General features: G+C 32.0%; 1 protein-coding gene across 1 annotated transcript in view; it reads left to right on the plus strand.

Moving 5' to 3' along the window:
• Positions 1-4487: 4487 nt before the first annotated feature.
• LOC130824478 (plasma membrane ATPase 4-like) overlaps positions 4488-14430 on the plus strand; it is a 10137-nt gene continuing 194 nt past the window's right edge. Inside the window, exons 1-16 of the mRNA XM_057689509.1 lie at positions 4488-4738; positions 9780-9899; positions 10009-10245; positions 10378-11139; positions 11255-11377; positions 11469-11573; positions 11655-11799; positions 11903-12067; positions 12307-12545; positions 12636-12668; positions 12763-12844; positions 12972-13132; positions 13225-13398; positions 13579-13761; positions 13851-14035; positions 14129-14430. The exon at positions 14129-14430 is cut by the window's right edge and continues 194 nt beyond it. Of these exons, the coding sequence (XP_057545492.1) occupies positions 4688-4738; positions 9780-9899; positions 10009-10245; positions 10378-11139; positions 11255-11377; positions 11469-11573; positions 11655-11799; positions 11903-12067; positions 12307-12545; positions 12636-12668; positions 12763-12844; positions 12972-13132; positions 13225-13398; positions 13579-13761; positions 13851-14035; positions 14129-14225 (2862 nt within the window). The 5' untranslated portion in view covers positions 4488-4687 and the 3' untranslated portion in view covers positions 14226-14430. The remainder of the gene's footprint in view (positions 4739-9779; positions 9900-10008; positions 10246-10377; positions 11140-11254; positions 11378-11468; positions 11574-11654; positions 11800-11902; positions 12068-12306; positions 12546-12635; positions 12669-12762; positions 12845-12971; positions 13133-13224; positions 13399-13578; positions 13762-13850; positions 14036-14128) is intronic.

A 14430-nucleotide genomic window follows, 5' to 3' on the forward strand; every position in this document is an offset into this window, starting at 1 on the left:
TTATTTAATTTTAAAGTTTGCATTAAGATCTGCAAAAAAAGTGAATAAGAAGAACATTTGAAGTAAGATTTTGAAAATGGACCATTCTAAGTGGGTTTATTCCGATTCGGCTTACGATTTTTATCTTTTTCAAATTAGATATTTTTAAACAATAATTTTTTGCATATATTTCACACCTTCTAGTCACAATATCTAATCATATCATACATATACTTAGTAATAAAAGAATGGAAAAATTCCAAATAGCAATTTTATAGAGTTTTTCCAAATAAAATATTTTTATAGGTTAATATGTGATTGTGTGATATTTAAAAAATTTTATTACATTAATTATAATTGAAGTATTAAATGTAAGTTTTCAAAAAACACAAATTTATTAGATCAAATCATACAATCACAAAATTATACAATCATTCAATACTATAAAAAAATTGAAAAAAAAATTTAAATGGTGATTTTATAGAATTTTGCCAAATAAAGCATTTTTGCAGGTTTAAATGTGATTGTCTGATAATCAAAAGATTTTAGGAGTATTACTTTAATTATGATTTTAAGTTTTAAAGGTAATTTTTTAAAAAGATTTTATTGGATCAAATCATACAATCACACTATACTATAAAAGAATAAGAAAATTGTAAATGATAATTTTATAGAGCTTAGTCAAATGTAAGCATTTTTGCAGGTTAAAATATGATTGTAGGACATTCGAATCACGTTCACTATAAAATGCATTGTATCTTTCTTTAAAAATTTTATTTTTAGGTATTTTCATAGTAACAAATTTCGTGCAATGCACGAGTTTGTATACTAGTAAGTAATAAGTTAATGAAAAATGCTTTAAGGAGAGATAAATTTAATCAAGGTTTTTGAGAGATATATTGAAGATGACATATCTCCCTGCTTTGTTGATTGCCAAATGGACAGAACTTGAGGATCGATTTGCAACACTTAAATCGTTTGAAAATCAGATAACTAATTATAGGCGTATAAATACTTTTCTTTTGTTATATTTTTCCCCCAACGGTACTTTAGAGTATTAAGTAAAATTCACAATGAGATACAAACAATCATATTACATACATAGCACAAAAGTATAAGGCAATAATAAATGATATTTATCATGTGTAAGAAGATAATAAAATCATAACCATAATAAATATTTTTCAATATATTTTATTTGTTCATATATTTATGTAAAGAGAAATATCGAACGAGAATTCATTAATTCTAGAGAATGAGAAGAATGAATTCTCTCTTATCTTCACGTAACTTCTAAGTGTGCATTCTTCCATCCCATATATTCAAACATATAACTGATATATCAATCAATACATAGTAATGAACAAACATAATACAATGTTACTTACAATAACTGACATAACTATCAGATTATACGAACATATGCAATTGTAAAGGGGTGCTCGAACGAGCATATATAGTGTTCCAACGAACAAATGCCAACATGATTTCCAATAGCTTTCTGCCTTCGAAATTATTATGCTCGAGCAAGCAAAAAAGTGCTCGAACTAGTAAATTTTTATTTGTGAGCTGTGGTTTGTTTTGTTCGTTATGTAACTGCTTCGTATGTTTCAGAACACTTTGGACGTTAAATTGTAATACTTATCTGTCCAACTATAATAAAAGCGCATGAAAATGTCCTAATTAGCTCTAAATATCCAACTTTTTAGATTATATATAAACTACAAATTTGCACAAAATAATGGAATATAGTTCTTAAACGATATGACTATACACGACCACGGCAAATATAAAGCAATATGGCGACAAAGGGTTTTCGTCGCTTATTTTGTCACAAAACACGTTTGGCGACCAAATAGGTGAAAAAACGCTTTGTTGCTTAAAACTTTGTCGCCAAAAAAATTTGTCGCCAGCTTAGCGACAAAACTAAAACTCTGTCGCCTTCTTTGTCTCAAACATTGATTACAAGTCATAAAAAAATTGAATATTATTCATTATTATTAAATAATAATAGTAATTACTATTATTATTTAACAATAACAACAAATATTCAATTTTTTTTAACTAATATACATTATTAAAGTAATATTTACAAAAATAAACTGAATTAAATGAAATTTAATGATTAAATTAAATTTTAATTAAAAATTAATTATATATTACAAAATTGTTTACATTAATGTATATACAAAAAAATGTTAATATACAAAGACTAAAAATAACCATCATGACTAGAGCGACTACCACCACCACAGGTATTATGCGATCCCCGAGAACCACCTGATCCACTTGGGCTACCTCTTATATCGCCACCCTAACTTTGACGACCACTTACTCTTGAACCATGGTCGATATTACTGCTTTCTCCTTGTAATGCAGTCTGTAATTGTTGGCAAGTTTCTTCGAGAGCTTGTAGGCGCCCTAGTATTTCTCTCATATCTCCTCGAGTAGGGTTATTCTCGTCGAGTTGAGCTTGCATGAATATGTGAAATTCATGCATATACCGCTCAAGCTCGAAAGTTCGCCCTCATTTCATCTTGAGTAGTGTGTTCTTCCCGAGGGGTGAATCGGTTCTCGAATAGATTGTGTAGAAGTATTCATTGAAGGACCCCAAACCATAATACCCAGGAAACGAGGGTTTTTTTATCTTTATTTACCTCCGTGATCGCCTCAACATAAATTTTGGAGTGATCTAGTTGTTCGCCCATTCTTATTACTTCCGCTTCTAGTTTGCAGTGTTTTTTATCTTTACTTACCTTTGTGATCGCCTCAACATAAATTTTGGAGTGATCTAGTTGTTCGCCTATTCTTATTACTTCCGCTTCTAGTTTGCTGTAGTGATAAAAAAGAAATAAAATATTATATAACAATCAAATTTAACAAAAAAAACTACTTTTTAAAAACAACTTACTTCAATCTTTTTTTCGTATTCTGTGATTAGGACACGTTGGCCATCTTTGTTGCGTACTCCTTTGGTTCGTAATAACAACCTATAAGGAGTAGGCTCCAAGCTGCCAAATTCTCGGCCTTCAATAATTAGAAATAAGCATTAAACAACAATTATAAGTGATTAACTTTAAAATATAATTAAAGAAATATATATACTTACCATACTTTCGCGCAATTGCGCGGCAGAAGTCGGGCCACCACGGTAGGTCGACAAAGGTGGTGCGCCAGAGTCTCCTTTGCATCTGTTACTCTTTCCCCGAGAACTTTTGGCCTTAAACTCTTGGATATCAGAGTAACTCTTTAAGGCGTTTCAGAACTCCGGTAGGGTGAAGTCAGAGCAAAAGGGTTTCTATTCCTCTATTTTCAAGCCCTAACTCTCCCTCTTGGTCTGTTCCCTTTCTTGTTGGCATACTCGCTCTCTCTCCTTATGTTTAAGTTTGTTCATTGTGTCTCTGTACTGGAGAGAACAGCGAACATACCATGCTTTGGAGACATACTGGTCAATGCTAGGTTGCCACTTATAGCATTTCTAGTTATATAGTACAAAATTTCAAAATTAACTTTCTCACCATTAAAATCTTAACACCTTAAAATTTAATTAAATGTAATAACAAGTCAAAAATTACCTAAATTCCTCCCAAATAAATTTTTTTTACTGACTCTGGCACCTTTTTCCAAGGGGTACCATTTGGGTCCAAAGACAATTTAAACGTCTTTCCAATTTTAAAAGAGATGCCTCTCTTAGAGTTTGGCTCCGTCGAAGCATCAAATCTAAAAAATATCAAAAATAAGTATATATATATTTAGACATATGTTATATTTAATTTTGTTTAATAAAATTAACAAACTGTTTTTTTTATTGGGAGCCATGGTAGCAATGGGCACGTGTAACAATTAGGGCATTTTTTTCACTTTCTGGGCATTTTTCAATTTTGAACTTAAAGGTATCAATTTTCAAAATTTAACCCTTAAGGTCAAAATTGATAGATGCCCAGAAAATTAAAATGTTGTTACACGCGCGTGAAATGGGCCGGTCTACACTTCGTCTTAACTTGCGATGATCTCGTCCAAGTTTTTGTGTGTATTATAATTTCATTACTCTTTATGTTTCATTATGTTACATTTATCATTTTTAGTACGTGTGTTTATATTTTTGCTATCTTAATTTTAGTGGTACTTTTTTTAGAGACTTACAAAAGAAATAATAGGTCAAAAAACATTTAGGTTTAATCACAAGTGATAATTATATGGAAGATTCAACTCGATTTATTTAATATAGTTTTTTCTATGATTCAAGTTCATTTTAATTTATACGATATTAATATTTTCATAATTTAACTAATTATATATAGTAAATAATTTACTCGTATATCGATTATTTTACCCTCTAATTCCAAAACCGAGCTTCGGCCCTCTAAACTCCCACAATAGTTGCTGGGCCGTCTCAGCCCACAACCGACATATGACCGGTTAAGACTCACATTTAAACCTTTCATTAATCTAAAACCTAATTAATCAAAAGCCAAAAAACAAAATAAAATAATATTTTGAGTTAAAAAAAAGCAAAACCAAGCAATGCATAGTCCCTTCATCATCTTCACTCTCTCCTTTTCTCTCTCTCATCTCATCACAATATAAAAAGAAAAGTTCATTGAATGCCTCACCCACTCTCATTTTCCTCTATATAAACCTTTCTTTCTCCCCATTCATTTTCATTTCTCAAATCCTTTCTCTGTTTTTTTCTCTATTTCTTTAAGCCATGTCCAAGGCCATCAATCTTGAAGATATTAAAAATGAAGCTGTTGATCTGGTAATTCTTCTTCTTCTTCATTTATCTCTTCAATTTTTTTTTCTATTCTTGTATGGATAATGGATTTGTTTAATTGATGTGTGTATTTGATCTGCTAATTCCCAAAAATTATATATAATTTATCTGATTTTTTGGATTTTAATTTCTGGGTTTTTCATTTAATCGAGTTTTAATTGGTGGGTATTAGTTTTTTTTTTCATTTAATCGAATTTTAATTGGTGGGTATTACTTTTTTTTCATTTAATGGAATTTTAATTGGTGGGGATTAGTTTTTTTTAGAAGGGTTTTTCGGAGAGAATTTTGCAGGAACAGATACTTCACTCTATTTCTTAGTTTCTTTTTCTGCTAAAATAAAAAAAAAACTATTTTTTTCTTTAATTTCGGACTTTTTTCAGCAAAAAGTGGGCTGCTTCAACAAAAGATTCCTCTTGTTTTGCTACTATTTGTTCCTAACGACTTTTTCCTAATTTTTCTATTTTTAATTATGATTCAGGAATATTAATTTTATTTATTTATGCAATTTATTCATTGATTAGTAATTAATATATATTAAGACGGCTGAAAAATACAAATGAAATAAATTTTTTATAATAATTGTATATGAACCAATAATTCTAACCTAGCTTTCTTCAGATCCTAGTTATGGTTAAATTCTGATCTTCACCTTGATGTGTTATTAATTTATTCATTTGTTACTATAACTTTAATACTCCACTATTATACTGAAATTGCTAGATTAATATTAGTATTAATACCTTTTATTTATGATTTTCAAAAAATTAGAATAAAAATATTTTTTTGAGTTACAAGGTAAGCCAATGGAAGAAGATAAGATTATATCGGGTGATTCTATACATGTGTAAGGTGTCTTAAAACCCCTTAAATATTAGTCGATATTAGTCAAATTACTAGTTTATGATTTGTCAAATTACTGGTTTTTAGGCACTAAAATTGTGAAAAAATATAAAATCCAATTTGATATTACCTTTATTTTTAAATTAGGGTATATTTTTACTCTCCTAAGAATTTGGTAATATTAAATCCAATTTGATTTGAATATAAATTAATGATGGTGCATGCATTAGGATTTAGGAGTTGATAAAGTTTGGAACTTTTAGCTTTGAGATTTATTTACCTTTATTTGGTAATGTCGGAAATCAATAGGATTTTGTCACAATGAGAAAAAGTCATCTTTTAGGCGGGTTAAATTTCACAACTTTTAATGCGTACCATGATCAATAATAGAGCAATAATAATTATAATAATAATAATTTATACTTTTATTTATAAGTTTATGAAAAAATTATTATTGGAGAATATATTAGGAAATGAATCTCATAATATCATAATTGATATAAATGATTCTTTCATATGATGGTGAGAATTTTTTTAAATGTAAAACGAATAGAGCATAAAAATTAAGCTAATTCTTTATTGACGGTCTTAATTAGGTCAGTCAAAAACTCTTTAAAAACTATTGTAAAATTCAAATTTTATTTTTAAAATTTTTTTTACTAATAGACTACTTATATGGGCGAGACGGTCTCGTACAATTGCAATAAAAATTATTGTGGCGAAATTTTAAAGTCCAACTTTTATAGGGTGTGTTCTTGGCTAGCCTACAGAAAAGACCATTCTTTTAGCTTGGTTTAAGAATTTTGTCAAAAAAACTACGAAAATTGAAGTATTACAAAGAAACTTGAGATGATATAAATTGAAGTGTAGAAGTGGGAGCTTATTTTGTCGATTTATAAGGAAATAATGAAAAAATATGTGAGACGAGAAACAAATTGATTGAAAGTCATATGGGACTATTTTAACTTTTTTTTAAAAAAAATTGTATTCAACAATAATTTAACATTTGAAAACATTTTATTCAATTGAAAGAAGTTGTATAATTACTTTTTAAAATTCACTTAAAAATTTTATTTTTGAGTGTCAATTATTTTTAAAACAATTTATAGTTGGAATAAATGTATTTCTATATTTTTTTGAACTAAAAGGAAAAATGGAGAAAAAGTGTGTCATGCCACACAGAATTTGGTGATACTTTTAGCTACTTGTGTGTGAGTTTTTCCACGAAACCATTTGGGGATAAAAAGTAGTGTTTTCCATTCACTGTTCAAGATCTACCCGTCTACCCCTCTAATCCTCCTCTTAAATAATTCACGTGATATGCTTTTTTTTTTCCTCATGATTTTTATTTCTAAAGTTCCTTTTTTTCTTGAGTTTTTTAAATTATTTTTCTTAATTCTTAATAGTAAGTTTTGGTTTAGTTGAGATTAGGTCTTATTTAAGTTATAATTAAGATTACCGAGTGAGTAATATTTTTTAGGTTAGAGTTTGAGTTTGAGTTTGATTCTCATTTAGTAAACTTGTATGTTTGAGCCTTTCACCTATCATGTAGTATTTGTTTGACAAATGGCAGTTAGATGAAGTTATTTGCTAAAATTATTAAGCTAGCTTTTTAAGTTAGTTGGTAAGGAAATATTGGCTAAAAAATTATTTGTTGACTATTGACTTTTTATTGTAAATAACATTTATTAAAATTTAAAAATTAATGAAAAAGCTAGTAAAATTTAGTTTTTCAGGTATTTTAAAAAGTCATTTATAAAATATTTTTAACCAACAAAAGAAAGCTAAAAGGAAAATACCCAACCAAAAAATCAATATTTATAATTACCAAACACCCTTAATCACAAAGTTAGTGTTTGGTCGATTGGAACTTTTTTTTTATGTTGTTATCTGATCCACTTTAGAAGGAAAAGCACGGACTACGGTAGACGGGTATATATTGAGAGAGTCAAAAAGAGGGTGTTATTCTGCTATTCTTTTAAGTACTCACATGTTAAGTTTTCTTTGTCACGGAGCACCAAACAAGCCGTTAATTGTTCGGGATTACGGAACATAAAACCTTAATTTTTACCAGTTTAGTCGTTGATTTTCAACTTCATATTTACACTAAACTCTTGCATTTTGACCAATGATTTTTTTTATCTAGAATCTCCTCATGAATACATTTAAGATTTAATTTTGTGAGAAATCGTCTTACGATGAGACAATCTCATACAAATATTTATATTTTCACAATATGTATAAAATAAACTATTTAATCCATAATAAACAAAAACATATCCGTGTCTTATGATAGAATTAAATCAAATCAGATCAGTTGAACTCAATTTAAATACAATAATATTTAAGTTAAATTTACATTACGATTAGAAATCAAAAAATAAAAATGGGACCTACCATTATTTGTTAGTTGTTTACTATACCTACTAATTGGGTATCTATGAAAATCAATTAATTATTTCAACTTAGTCCTAATAAAGACGTTTTAAAATTTTTATAGTACCTTTTTCTCTAAATAGTGGGATTATTTTGTTTGATATGATATGGCTAGATTTAGTTGGTAATGATAAAGCTTGTTTCTTTTTGTATACTTCAATACACTAGACTTAGACATCAAACCGGTAAAAGGATCATTATACAAGACAAATTTAGTGATGTTAAGATTTCTTTTGGTGTATATAATAATTTATAATTGAAAATATCTTCGTCCATTGGAGATAGAAAGAGTCATTTGGGGTCTAAGGCTCTAAGCTTGTACATCATCTTGTGTCAAGTTTACATATTTACTCTTATCTGTTATGAAATACTTGTTACTATTTACCTTTTAAGCTTATTTTATATAATTTTACGGTTAATGTATAAAAAAAAGAAGGAGTATAGTTAAAATATAGTTAAGTGAGATTTTGTTTAAATCGTCTAATCGTTAATTTTATATCAAGTTTTTATAATTTTTTATTATAATAATTTAAGATATAAGTGATCAAAATTACACATTGAATTATATAAAAAGTAATATGTAGCAAATATATTAGAAAATTTTTTACTCACTATATGAAAAATAATTTAAGATGAAATTTCAACATATTTCTTTTTTAGTTCCAAGTGATGAGAATTGAAGTATGGAGTTTTCTTCTAAGAGATTGACCATACAACACCCTTTTTTTTTTTTAGGTGTTTAGGTGGATTTTAAAAGTTATATACTAAATTGAGAATTTAAAGTCCAGTGTGTACATATATATTTTGTCAATTTAATTTGAATTTTATATTCTGTGTTATTTTCAATCGAGCCAATTTATATATCGAGTTGTTCAAAAAAAATTTAATAACTTAATATTTAACTGATCTTGTAATTAATTCAATTTGACTTCATTTTTAAAATGATTTACGATTATGTAAAAATCAATAAAAATACAAAAGTATATATTTTAAACCGATAAAAAAAACTAATTCGAAATTAATCCTTTGAATCAAAAATAGAGGAAATGTGTGTTTGGGTTGTATGGAAGGGCATGACGGGTGGCAGTACCTTCCGTGGTACTCTAAACAGAATTCAGAAACAGCTGGTTTTACGGCACTTAATCAGCAGAAAAACTGACAAAACCTAACTGAATAACGGGGAGGAGTTGAAAATTCTTTTGTTTGGTGGTTTATCTCTGGGTCCCACTCTACCTTAATTAAATAGTATTTTAAATTTAGTTAGAAGAGAAGAAATTGAAAATGAAAACTTTAAAATCGTTGGGGACTGTATTGGGAATCTGAATGTCAAACTTGTCAATTATTTAATGCGCGTAATATTTAGCCGCCCAATTTAAGCGAGTGAGTGGAGACAGCCTAACAGACCAATTACTGCTAATTTGTGCCTCTATTTTCTCTCTCTACACTGCATCAAATTTGTCTGCCACCCACGTGCTTCTCTCTCCTCCGTACCAACGGTTTTTTTGGTTCTCCGTTCCATACCGAGTAAGTAAGCATTAATGATAAATATAAGTAGGTATTAACTTTTAATTGATTGGGTTTGAGATACATTTCTCAAAGAGACGGTCTCTTAAGAGACTAGCTGAAAAATGACTGGTTACGTGCAGTGATAGTATAAGTTTGTGGATGAGAATTTTGTTGTTTTTTTATCACCTTATTTTTTCGTTTCATCTATTTCTTTATTCTAAAGATGTTTTTAAAACATCTGTAGGAAAACATTCCGATTGAGGAAGTGTTTGAGCAGCTGAAATGTTCTCGAGAAGGTTTAACATCTCAGGAAGGAGCGGACAGGCTCCAAATTTTTGGTCCCAACAAGTTAGAAGAGAAGAAGGTTAATTTCTTTGCCTTCAGCTGTTTAGCTGCCAAAATGTACTCAAAAGTTAGAATACTTGCTCTTTTGCAACTGTTCGCTTAGATATCTTTTGTTATGAATTTAACAGGAAAGCAAACTTCTCAAGTTTCTTGGGTTTATGTGGAATCCTCTGTCATGGGTCATGGAAGCTGCAGCAATCATGGCCATAGCACTTGCTAATGGAGATGGGAAGCCACCAGATTGGCAAGATTTTGTTGGTATCGTTTGTCTGTTGGTTATCAACTCTACTATCTCCTTCATAGAGGAGAACAATGCTGGAAATGCTGCTGCTGCTCTTATGGCTAATCTCGCTCCAAAGTGTAAGGTAAGATATGATTATGAATGGAAATGAAAACATTTTTCACAACTTTGGTTTTGAATTAGGGAAAAGTTATGTTATATTTATGTACTTATTTCATGTTTCTCATTGGCCGTATCCTCTTTTTTTGGAGTATAGCTGCTTAGGGATGGACGATGGGGCGAGCAGGATGCTTCATTATTGGTACCTGGAGATATTATCAGCATAAAACTTGGTGACATTGTCCCTGCTGATGCACGTCTTCTTGAAGGTGATCCCTTGAAGGTTGATCAATCTGCCCTTACCGGAGAATCACTTCCTGTTACAAAGAATCCCGGGGATGAAGTTTTCTCTGGTTCAACATGCAAACAAGGTGAGCTTCAAGCTGTTGTGATTGCCACCGGTGTCCACACCTTCTTTGGTAAGGCGGCCCACCTTGTCGACAGTACCAACCAAGTTGGTCATTTCCAGAAGGTTCTTACCGCCATTGGTAACTTCTGTATCATCTCCATTGCGGTGGGTATGCTAGTTGAAATCATCGTGATGTACCCAATTCAGCATCGTAGATATAGACATGGAATCAACAATCTGTTGGTTCTCTTGATTGGAGGCATTCCAATTGCCATGCCTACAGTGTTGTCTGTGACTATGGCCATTGGGTCCCATAGGTTGTCTCAACAAGGAGCCATCACAAAGAGGATGACTGCCATTGAGGAAATGGCCGGTATGGATGTCCTTTGCAGTGACAAGACCGGTACCTTGACTCTCAACAAACTGAGTGTTGACAAGAACTTGATTGAGGTATTTTGCAAAGGTGTGGACAAGGAACATGTCCTTCTCCTTGCTGCAAGGGCCTCACGTGTTGAGAACCAAGATGCTATAGATGCTGCAATGGTTGGAATGCTTGCTGATCCCAAGGAGGTATTGCCATTTTCTCTTTATGACGATTTACCAAATCTAGAAAGTAATGCTCCTTGATCCTTATCGTCTTGAGTTTTGAAATTGGCTTATTTGAATTTTGAATGTTGATGTGTAGGCTCGTGCCGGAATTCGGGAGGTACACTTTTTCCCATTCAACCCAGTGGACAAAAGGACCGCATTGACTTACATTGATTCCAATGGCAACTGGCATAGAGCAAGTAAAGGTGCTCCTGAGCAAGTAAGCATTGATTGAACATTTATGATTGTTAACTTTAACCTATTCGAGCTACAAATTTGACTTGTATTTTTTTCCAATTTTCTTTGTACAGATGCTTGACTTGTGCAATTGCAAGGAAGATGTAAGGAAAAGGGTTCATGCTGTGATCGAGAAGTTTGCTGAACGCGGTCTCCGTTCATTGGGTGTTGCACGACAGGTTCAAAAATTAAATGAATTTATGAACTTTTTATGCTAGTTTCACCTTAGGCAGGCATATAACTTCAATTTGTATCTGCAGGAAGTGCCTGAAAAGAGCAAAGATTCTCCTGGTGGACCTTGGCAATTTGTTGGTCTGTTGCCGCTTTTTGACCCACCAAGACATGACAGTGCTGAAACCATCCGCAAGGCACTCAATCTTGGTGTCAATGTTAAGATGATTACCGGTAAGAAGATCCCTCACATATCTATTCTTGAAGTGTAACTATCACTTCTTAGCACTATATTGTTAGAGGTTTACTTAAAGCTTCTTTTCGTTCAACTTAATAGGTGATCAACTTGCCATTGCAAAGGAAACTGGTAGAAGACTTGGTATGGGAACAAACATGTACCCATCTGCCGCTCTGCTTGGCCAAGACAAAGACTCATCCCTAGGTGCCCTACCAGTTGATGAGTTAATCGAGAAAGCTGACGGTTTTGCCGGAGTTTTCCCAGGTTAGAGTTTTTTGATATTGTAATTTTTAGAAAGTGGATTTTAAGAATCTCATCCACTGTCACATGATTCGCTAATCTCCTTGCGAATCGCGAATCAAAAAAAGTGCATTACGGTCGGTTTTAGACTATTTTACGGTCATTTTGAGCAAATCATGATTTCAAAAAGCGAATTGACTAGTGAATTATGTTACACTGATCTCATCTACTAAAACTTTTTTTAAAAAAAATCTGTTGTGTAGAACATAAATATGAAATTGTCAAGAAGTTGCAAGAGAAGAAGCACATTGTTGGTATGACTGGAGATGGTGTCAATGATGCTCCTGCGCTGAAGAAGGCAGACATCGGTATTGCAGTCGATGACGCAACTGATGCTGCAAGAAGCGCTTCTGATATTGTTCTCACCGAACCTGGTCTTAGTGTCATCATCAGTGCTGTGCTTACCAGTAGGGCTATCTTTCAAAGGATGAAGAACTACACCGTGAGTTGGTTTTACTATATACTTATCCTTCTCCACCTTTAAGAACTATGTCTTATTTGTGTCTCTTTTTTTGTTTCTTTTGACATGCAGATTTATGCAGTCTCCATTACAATCCGTATTGTGGTATGTTAATGGCGTATAAATGTTTAGGATTATTCTCTTTCCTTATTCAACTATGTTTAGACTAACCAATATTTCATATTTTTAAATTACATAGCTCGGGTTTATGCTCATCGCTTTGATATGGAGATTTGATTTCTCTCCATTCATGGTTCTGATTATTGCCATCTTGAATGATGGTAAGAATTTTGTCTTCTTAGTTTAAGTTTCTTTTCTTAGGGGGCAGTTTTTTTTAACTAATTTAAGTTTTTAGTTACATAAGAATACACACTATTATTTACAAAAACTCTCCTTTTATTATTCAAGGAACCATCATGACTATCTCTAAGGATAGAGTGAAGCCATCTCCGATCCCCGACAGTTGGAAGCTCAAGGAAATCTTTGCAACTGGAGTTGTTATTGGAAGCTACCTTGCCTTGATGACGGTCATTTTCTTCTGGGCAATGAAAGACACTGACTTCTTTTCTGTATGTGATTTACAAATTTCATCGATGAATATGATAGTTAACATTCCATTTTATTTCTTATAATACTTACAAGTGTGCTCTTCATATTGTAGGATAAATTTGGAGTAAGATCCTTGAGAGACAGTCGCTATGAAATGATGGCGGCTCTATATCTCCAAGTTAGTATTATTAGTCAGGCCCTCATTTTCGTCACCAGGTCTCGCAGCTGGTCTTTCGTTGAACGTCCTGGCATGTTGTTGATGACTGCTTTCTTGATCGCTCAGCTGGTAAATACCGTGCTATTTGGTTGTCGTCATTTTTCATCTAAAATACTTTTTTTTTTTTGTTTTTCTTAGTTTGATAATAAAAATACGAATCAGGATAAAAAAAAACATGGTTGGATTAAAAGATAGAATTGGTATACATAAATTTTCGGGCAATGATTTTATTTTTTTTCATTGGTTCAGGTGGCAACTCTAATTGCTGTATATGCTGACTGGAGTTTTGCCGAGATCAAAGGATGTGGATGGGGATGGGCTGGTGTTGTTTGGCTCTTCAACATTGTTTTCTACTTCCCACTTGACTTGATCAAGTTTGCCATCCGTTATATCTTGAGTGGAAAGGCATGGCTCAACTTGTTTGAGAGCAAGGTATGTGATCTAGTTTCTAATATGAAGGGATCGCTCAGCCAATTTTAGTTGTGATACCTAACTGTGATTCTGATCGTACTATTACACAGACTGCATTCACCACCAAGAAAGATTACGGAAAAGAAGAAAGAGAAGCTCAATGGGCTCTTGCTCAAAGAACTCTACACGGACTTCAAGCACCCGAGTCTTCAGCTCCTCTTTTCAACGACAAGAACAGCTACAGGGAACTCTCCGAGATTGCTGAGCAAGCCAAAAGACGTGCTGAAGTTGCAAGGTATGGATATCGGAATTTTCAAGTCTCTTAGGCTCTATCTTATGATGCTGATTTTTCCTCTTTACCTAACCAGCTTCTGTGTATCCGATGTAGGCTTCGTGAGTTGCACACACTCAAAGGACACGTTGAGTCAGTGGTGAAGCTCAAGGGTCTCGACATTGACACAATCCAACAAAACTACACCGTCTGATAAACGAGACAAATTGACTTGTGAATGAGCAACAAAGAGATGAAAAGCCCTCCTCGAACGTGTGTTTTGTAGCTAAAGACGAAGATGTTTACTAATTGAGTGATAAATGAAGGGCAGGGCCTAAACTAAAGTGAAAGAAGGGCACTTAGTACATGTATTGCAGAATTTTGTGCTAGAATATTATGGAGAACATTTAATTTTTTTT

The sequence above is a fragment of the Amaranthus tricolor genome, chromosome 9 (genome assembly GCF_026212465.1).
Source record: "Amaranthus tricolor cultivar Red isolate AtriRed21 chromosome 9, ASM2621246v1, whole genome shotgun sequence".
NCBI classification, from domain to species: Eukaryota; Viridiplantae; Streptophyta; class Magnoliopsida; order Caryophyllales; family Amaranthaceae; genus Amaranthus; species Amaranthus tricolor.